We start from the raw sequence: 9,308 nt of genomic DNA on the forward strand, positions 1-9,308 counted from the left end.
ACTAGTTACTTGAAAAAAGTAATCTGATTACGTAACTCGCGTTACTTGTAATGCATTACCCCCAACACTGGTTATATCCTATGAGACAGCCCGTGATCACTAGATTTTATACAGGTGTTACTAATGATTTTGTAAATGGTGATCAGCAACCAAATATTGTATATAATGTGGCCGTTACTGCCATTTGCCTTGGCGTGACTTCTCACCTTTTGCCGACAATGCAAAGTCAGAGTACAATAACTTCAAAATAGGAGTAAAAATCAAGTTTGAGCTCAATTTTTTTATGTAGATAATTTTCATTACTAAAACATCTAAATGCCCGATTTCCAGTGTCCTACTACCTATAATTAATTTGTCTGGACAAATAAAAATCTTTAAAGTCGTTTTTCTCAGTTTCACACTCTATAGTGAGACATAAGGTATTTTGCCTTATAGAGAGATCTATATCCTCCTGACTACCAGCTATGGAGTTTTGTCCTCTGTAGAGGACATTATGTTTTAGTGATTTCTCTGAGACGTTACATGCCACAGTTTTAAGTCTGGATGTCCTGTACAGAGCACATTCAGGGCTTTTCAGAGATACCAAATGATTGGATGTTTCACCATGACCACTCCCTCTCCTTGGTCTTTAAAAATGTCTGACATTAATTTAGTGATCAAGTGTAACACCCTTATGGAAATATGATAATATTTTGTAATTATCATTTAAATCTGACTAATTTTCAAATTGTTTGTCATAAATCAACATCTCAGGAAAATGTTATGGGGTTTCAAATAAAATATGACCTTCTGTTATGAAACAGGACATCAATTTCACTGTAGAGGACACCAGGACTTAAAGCATGTTTATTACACATTTTGGGAGACACAACAAATAAATAAATAGGGAAATAAATTATATATTAATATTCAGATCAATTATTAGACATTATTATGAAAATCTTGCCAATTATTACTCCCATTATTACACTTCTTTTTTCATTACATGTTGCCCCAAAAACAAATTAATATGCAAATGATATACAGTGTATACATTGTACATAATGGGACAACCCGTTTATGGCTATTTTACGCACATGTTGCATAAAGCAAAATGGTATATCAAATCATTCTGTTATATCTTTCATAATATAGTTGAGAATCATTTTTATACAAAGTTTGGTAGAAAAAATTAAAATGGATTGGGGATTTTTTTTTTTAATCTCAGTTTTTGCCTTTTCATGTCTATTAATGTCTTTTTATTTATTTTTAAAACAGGAAAGTCCTGGTGCCCTCTACAGAGGACATAACATAACATATGAATAAAATATCATTTTTCAAAATGTTTATTTTTCAAATTTTTTCTTATGCTCTAAACAATGTAATGACATGACAAAAATGACCTTCTGTTATGAAACAGGACATCAATTTCACTGTAGAGGACACCAGGACTTAAAGCATGTTTATTACACATTTTGGGAGACACAACAAATGAATAGAGAACAAATTATGTATCAATATTCCTATTAAATATTAGATATTATTATGACCTTGCTAATTATTACTCCCATTATTGCACTTATTTGTTCATTCTATGTTGCCCCAACAACACATTAATATGCAAATTAGATACAGTTTATAGATACATTGTATATAAAACTTGTTTATGGCCATTTTACACGCATTTTGCATAAAGAAAAACATAGTTGAGAATCGTCTTTATATAAAGTTTGGTATAAAAATGAAAATTGATTTGTGATTACAACAAAAAAAAATCCCACTTGAAAACAAAAATCCCGCTGTTTTTGCCTTTTCATGTCTATTCATGTCTTTTTATTTCTTAAAAAACAGGATTTTTTATAGTCCCGATGTCTTCTACAGAGGACATGGCATAAATATCTTTTTTTTTTTTTTCAAATATTTTTTTATGCTCTAAACAAGTGATGGGCAAACTTGGCCCTTCCAGGCCACTTTCCTGCAGAGGTTTGATCCAACCCTGCTAAAACTCACCTGCCTGTAGCCTTCTAGTAGTCTTGAAGACAGTGATTAGCTGGTTCAGGTGTGTTTGATTAGAGTTGGAGCTAAACTCTGAAAGAAAGTGGCCTGGAAGGGTCAAGTTTGCCCACCCCTGCTCTAAACAACGTAATGACATGACAAAATACTAAATTCACAAAACTTTTTTTTCCTGGTAGTCAGGAGGATATATAACATTAGAACCATTGTGTCTGTTCCTTTTTAGAGTTCAAAGTAAAAAATTCCTCTGGTCATCCGACAGCTGCCCTGGGAGGTTCAGTGGGTTTATTATGTCGTGTTGACAAAAGCTTGTTACAGAAAAGTCTGAAGGTGGAATGGAGAAGAGCAGACTTAGAGACTCTGGTTCACCTGTATCAAGATGGTCAGAGTCGACCAAAGAAACAGCACAAAGATTATCATCACAGAGCTCATTTTTTAAAGAAGAAGATTAAAGATGGAAACTTCTCCCTCTGTCTGGAAAAACTGAGAGCCGAAGATGCTGGAAAATACACTTGTAAAGTTTACAGTGACCAGGATTGTGTGCATTCAGCAGACACAGAGGTGATACTGGGTAAGTGGAAAATAACTGGACTTACTATTGTAGCCCTGATCAATATATGATGTAAATTTAAAAATTGTATTTCCAGATTAACATTATGGTCATTTCCGGCATAAGTATAATTCTCTGATATTGTTATACATCTCTGGACTGCTCATGTTTTAAATATTCAGTTTGAAAGTACTATGGTACTTAAAAACACATCTCTGGACCGTAGATGCTTTAGTTGCGGGTGTGTGTGTCTGAGAGGTGTTTCATACCAAATTAAAAATACATCTAAAATAATGTTATTAACTGATACTGTCAAAACAATAAAAAATAAAAAAATAAAACCACTAAAATAGACTTTTGTGGAGAGAAAAAAGGAACAGTTGGCACAACAATCTCCACAAAAGATTGCACAGAAAACAGGACTAAAAAATAATGCAGACTGTTTCACATACAGTACATAATTATTCATTTCTACTCATAAATATCTATCTGCTAAGTTCTTTAAATAATGATTTCCATTGTAGTATGATAACAAGAGGAGAAAACACAAACAATAGGGTCCTGTATCTTCTGTACCCTTAATACATGAATGCTCAAATAAGGAGAATTTATACACAAAGCACAAAGTCATTACTGTTCATTTGCCTAAACAGGTATTTCACTTTATTTTATTTTATTTTTTCCAGGGTTTGATGTTAAATGTTCTCGTCACACACCTGCATTTCTGGGATCTTCAGTGGTTTTGCCTTGTTATATTATTGAACCTTTACCAGTGGAGGATCTGAAGGTGGAATGGAGAAGAGCAGACTCAGAGACTCTGGTTCATCTGTTTCTGGATGGTGAGAGTCGAACTCAGCAGGAGTATCATGATAGAGCTCATTTCTTTACTGACCAAATTCAACATGGAAACTTCTCCCTCCGTCTGGACAATCTGACAGCTGAAGATGAGGGACAATACTTATGTACAGTTAACACCAAAAAGAAACATGTAATTTCAGCTGAGTCAAAGTTGATACCGAGACTACAAGGTAAGTCAACAGATAAAAAAAGACATAATCTTGTAGCCTGAATTAATAGATTTATTTAATTGTTTGTTTAGTGTGTTTCCAAATAAATATAGTGTCTTTCCTCCCACACGTCATTGAGATCTAGAATAAATAAATACACGTGACGAATTTGTACTTTTCTCTGCTGTTTATTCCGTTGCCAATCAAAAAAGACAAACAGTATTAAATGTTGTTACTGACTGTAATTTACATCCGTTTATGACTTTAAAAAAATATTATAGTAATTTTTACATTGTACATACATTTAAATTACCTGCATGTAATTGTATCTGGAAAAACATTGTTGACCATAACCTGACTAACCTTACCATAAACCTAACCTTAACCCTAACCCAATCCGTATCTTGACCTCAGTAGCAGTTATTGTGAATCTTATAAGAGTTTTGCAGAACATCATGTAACATACATTGCCATTTAAGACACCCAATATAAAGTGGAACCAATATTTCATTAAAACATAATTTAACTATTTGACTTAATTTGAGTTATTTTGTATTTTCTCTCTAGATCTATTTTTCTATCTTCAGATGTTTCTAGTTTTCTGTCCAAATATTCTGATGTTTCTTGCTTTTGTCCTTTGGGGTGCTTCTGAAGGTAAGTGTTTCAGTATCGATTGGCTATTGAAGCAGTATATCGTCAGTAAAATATTTGTTTATTAGTGCAGCTCATATTATTATCTGGTTTTGTTTTAGGGTCTCTGAATGAGTCAGTCTCTTGTTGTGCTCTTTATTTTCTGAGGCCTCTCTTGTTGCTTTGGGTGGCTCCATATGTACATGAGTTCACAGGTATGATTCATTTGATCAGTTTATTAAAGAGATCAGAAAATTAAGGTTTCACTTTATTTTGATGGTCCCTTTAACACATTCTGTTGCCTATAAGTAATGTTGCACCTACATGTCTACTAACTCCCATTAGAGTGTTAAAATATAAGTAGACTGGTAGGCAGGGCCGTAGCTGGGGTTTGCGGGGCCCCGGTGCAGGTTGTACCCATGGGACCTGTTTGAAGGCAGTCGGTTGTAATCGCCCCACAGTTGTGGGCCCCTATAATCATTACCACCTTTAACCCGACTAGCGATGGCCCTGCTGGTAGGGTTAGGGTTAGAATAAGTTGACATGTACTTGCAAAGTTACTTATAGTCAGTATAATGTCTGTTGGGAGACCATCACAATAAAAATTTAGCAGATATTAAGGAGACAGTCTAATGAGAGTTAGAAGACATGTAGGTGCAACGTTACTTATTGTCAACAGAATGTTCAAAAGGGACCATCAAAATAAAGTGTTACCCAATTCTTTGATGGTCAGTTTTGCTGTGACCAAAATATGGTCACTTTATGTAAGGGAGCTGCTAGGACAATCTGCTAAATGTCTCCTTTGGTAATCCATGGATGAAAGAAAACAAATGAGGTTGAATAAGGACAATAAGGACAACTGTCATCTTTGGACAAACTATCCTTTTAATATAGTTTGTAAGTTGAGATGTTCTCGTACCTGCCGGTGTCGGAGGAAATCCAGTGCTATCTGCACATTCTGCAGTTTGTGGAATCGCATGCGTCCTCTCTCACGAGGCTGTGGAGACAGACAGAGGGGGAATAAGACACATAACATTGTTTAAAGAAGAGACGAGACTGAGACGTGTCCTTGAGTGCCCAGAGAAACTTCTTTGGAAGGTCTAAATGAAGAAATAATGAAGAACAAGGAGGACCTGGCTGTGAGGCTACAATATTTATGAACACTAATAATGCAAAGAAAAGACATTAAAGACCCCATGAAATCAAAATGTTTAGTCTATGCCTGCTAGCATTGAGGACATCTGTATGCTAGGTGACAGAAAAACTAAATCTGCATTTAAAATGCACCGTTTTTATTTTCTGATTCATGTTGCGATCAGGAGCATATGCAAATTGTTACCAAAATGGATTATAATGCCCAGATGTTCAAACATCTTTATGTGTGTGATTTACCAAAAGAAAGTTGATTAAAACTTTAAATTTACATTGTGTTTTAGTGTTTCGGTATGTTGATGTTGTGATTGTAATCATTAAGTATTTTCTGTTTTACAGGCTACACTGCAACATGGATTCTGAATTATAATTCTGTTGTAGAATATACTGTTCTTTTAGTTGTTGTTTATTCAGGTAAATGCCCATCATTATCATAAACACATTAAAGTGCACATTAATGGAAATAAACAAAAAATGTGCTTGTTAGAATTTGAATGTTCTGAATATTGTTCCGCAAATCTGAAACAGTAACACAACATGAATCATAATGCAGAAAGATTAAGCAGCTCTACATGGTACCTAATTTATTATTATAATAGATCTTACATGTGTTCAGTGCTGAATCTCTGTATGTTTATAGGACTGAACTGTCTTATGATCTTATTGATTATAATATACAACAATTGGATTATTGAAATAATATGATATGATATGATATATGATATGATATAATATAATATAATATAACAAAGACTGTCAGTGTAAATTATGATACAGCAAGAAGTTGTACATAAAAACCATCAGTTAAATGATAAGAGTGTTTTGTCAGTTGCAGCTGTATCCTAATGGTTAGAGAGTCGGACTTGTAACCCGAAGGTCGTGGGGTTGAGTCTCAGTACCAGCAGGAATTATAGGTGGAGGGAGTGAATGAACAGCACAGTTTCCCACCTTCAGTAACTTGAGCAAGGCACTGAACCCCTAATTGCCACAACAAATGGCTGCCCACTGCTCCGGATGTGAATTCACTGTGTGTGTGTTCACCACTCCCTTCTGTGTGTATGCACTTGGATGGGTTAAATGCAGAGCACAAATTCTGAATATGGGACACCATACTTGGCTACACGTCATGTCACTTTCACTTTCCAACCTGTACTCATATTTTGGTTGTGATTTGATGATAGTTCCTTTTTATATCTTCCTTTCTTTCAGCTCTTTTTACAAGTGCTTGGGAAAAGCTTCTAAATTATGCTGAGTTTGACAGAGTCGTGATAATAGTACTGTTTGTAATAGTGTTTTTGTCCTGCCTCGCCAAAATCATTTACCGTAAGTATTTCTGTGTGTTTTATTCCCATTAGTCATCAGATACAATGAGTGAATAAGATTAAATGTTTTATCAGATTCACACTGATCTGAACATCCTGATCTGAACATTATAGATTAGGGGTGTCAAACTCAGTTCCTGGAGGGCCACAGCCTTGCAGAGTTTAGATTAAATCCTAATTAAACACACCCAATCCAGCTCATCAAGTCCTTCAGGCTTATTTGAAAACTGCATGGTATGTGTGTTGGAGCAGGGCTGCGGCCCTCCTGGAACAGTTTGACACCCCTGCTATAGATAGTATTCAATAGTATATTCAGTAGTATTACACATTAGATTTTGATATTAAAATGCAAACATGTTTTATTGTACAGATCTGATATTGTAGTTTTCAGTTGTCATAGAAATAGTACATATAGGTGTTTTCATTATATTATATATATTTCATATATATTTATATATTTCATATCAAAACTCTCACGTTGATTTACTCAGTTCACCTGCTTTTGTTGTTTATTTTACAGTTTTTTTTTATTCTGTCCTGTTATCGTGGAATTATAATTACTCAAAACTGAATCAAATAAGATGTTAATTATTGAAAATGTTTCTCATTTAGTTTTAGTTATAGAGGTTGGAAACAAAAGAGGACAAATACTTAAAATATTTGACATTGTGGCTGAAATTATCTTTGAAATTCTGCCTACTTTACAATTCATCCTCCTGTTCTACACGTTTGGATCTGCCAAAGCAGGTGAGTTCATAATTATAATGGTTTGTGTCCATTTTATTGAGGGTTCAGATTAACACATTTGGACATTATATGTTCATTCTTCTATAGAGCCATTTTAACACACTCTTTATTCACAGAGACTGATGTTCATTTATGGTTTGCTTGTTGAATTACAATATCCAACATTAAAATAATTATTGTCCTGTTTTAGGATTCACCATTGTTGTCCTTTTACCAGTGTTACAAGTGATGACAAATGAGAGATGGTTCAATAGATGCAGATATGCGCTCGGCTGTAAGTATTTGATTCATTCTGATATGATCTCTGTTTAACTGGATCAATATATCTGTTACATTGATCCTCTAGAAAAAAAAACATATTACAATAATCTGATGAAATTTTCACTGTAACAAAGTGCTTTAATGTGTTTTATCTTAAATTCCTGTAAGAATCAAAGAGAATAATATTTATTTTACATAGGATGAGGTTACAGCATGAATTTGTTTCATACATGCATCTGTTTGTAGGCTGCAGTCTGTCATTTACAGTGTTGACACCTTGATTCATTATAATGACAGCACATCTTTTTTCTAGTTTAGTTATGATCTAGTTAGGTTACAACCCATCACTCGATGCAATGTAGACATGCAAATACCATGTATTAAAGCACTAAAGCACATTACACCATTGTTAACTCAATGAGCCATTTATCCAGACATGTGGACATACATGAGATCATCTCACCCATACACACACACACACACACACACTGGTATTCCTATCATTATGGGGGCATTCAATAGGCGTAATGATTTTTCTACTGTACAAACGCTCAGGTCACTAAGGTAACCTTGGTTCCTTGAGATAAGGGAATGAGTGTTGCGTCAAGGACATGTATGGGGGAAACTCCTGTTTACTCTGAATACTGAAGCCTCATTTGAACATATGGCGCATCATCCCGCCAGAACAGGTGGATCTGACTGCTATAAATTGGCTCTGAGTGCCATTTCATCAGAATCTTTTGACTGATAGCAACAGACATCGACTCGTGTGCAGCCTTATAGCACAGCAGGCTATGCAACGCTCGTTCCCATATCTCAGGGAACCAAGCTTACGTTAGTAACTGGAGCGTTCCCTTTGAAACAGTCTCTCCTGTTGGGGAATGTATCCAATGGCACTGTGCTATAAGCAAGTGCAGAACAAAGCTGCTCTGCGAGCCCAGCTCCGGAGCACCCGTAATGAGGGCTCCTAGAAAGCATGAGCCAATTATGAGATCCAAGCCACCAGGCTGTGGTCTGTAGCGAATCAGCTCAAAGGGGAAATATGAATAATTAATTATAACTAGTTATGAATAATTATAAATATTTAGATTCACTGTATGTATTTACTTGACATCTCAGTGTCAACTGTCTGTCAATTCTAAGAATGTTAATTTCCTGGTTAAGGAAAATAACTTTCTTACTGTACAATACTACTCAGAGCATGTAGCAAAAATCTGCAAGATTACGGACTCCAGTTATGAGCAAACAATGAACAACCTCAAGTGTGATACAAGTAAGACTTTATTAACAACTGTAACGGGGTGAAGAATCACACGACAAGGAAATCTTAATCAATACCCCGGAGGGTGGATTTATTGGTGTGGTGGGTGGTAGGGAGAAAGGTCCAGGTAGGTGCTCCGGTGCCGTGAGTGCTCTCTTCCGTCTTCCCAGTGCAGAGGGTCCGTGCAGTGCTCCTGTGGGGCTGGTCGGTCACACGCGCGGCCTGTACTCGGGGGTCCGGCAGCGGAACGCGTTGAGCGGCGGCGGCACGCAGGGCCGCAAGCTCCTGCTCTGTCTCCCCTTGACGGGTGGCGGGGCGCTCAACGATTTGTTGCTGGCGGATGCTAACCTCGGTGAGCCGCTGGAGGATTTCGTCCATGTTGTGGG

At 36.0% G+C, this 9,308-nt stretch overlaps 1 protein-coding gene across 1 annotated transcript in view; it reads left to right on the top strand.

Moving 5' to 3' along the window:
- LOC107663479 (uncharacterized) overlaps positions 1-9,308 on the top strand; it is a gene marked incomplete at both ends in the record, with an annotated part of 33,315 nt that overhangs the window by 14,332 nt on the left and 9,675 nt on the right. The window contains 7 exons of the mRNA XM_016453719.1: positions 2,219-2,563; positions 3,229-3,570; positions 4,117-4,203; positions 4,302-4,394; positions 6,541-6,654; positions 7,266-7,400; positions 7,591-7,674. Of these exons, the coding sequence (XP_016309205.1) occupies positions 2,219-2,563; positions 3,229-3,570; positions 4,117-4,203; positions 4,302-4,394; positions 6,541-6,654; positions 7,266-7,400; positions 7,591-7,674 (1,200 nt within the window). The remainder of the gene's footprint in view (positions 1-2,218; positions 2,564-3,228; positions 3,571-4,116; positions 4,204-4,301; positions 4,395-6,540; positions 6,655-7,265; positions 7,401-7,590; positions 7,675-9,308) is intronic.

The sequence above is a fragment of the Sinocyclocheilus anshuiensis genome, unplaced genomic scaffold (genome assembly GCF_001515605.1).
Source record: "Sinocyclocheilus anshuiensis isolate Anshui unplaced genomic scaffold, SAMN03320099.WGS_v1.1 scaffold5916, whole genome shotgun sequence".
In the NCBI taxonomy this organism is placed as follows: Eukaryota; Metazoa; Chordata; class Actinopteri; order Cypriniformes; family Cyprinidae; genus Sinocyclocheilus; species Sinocyclocheilus anshuiensis.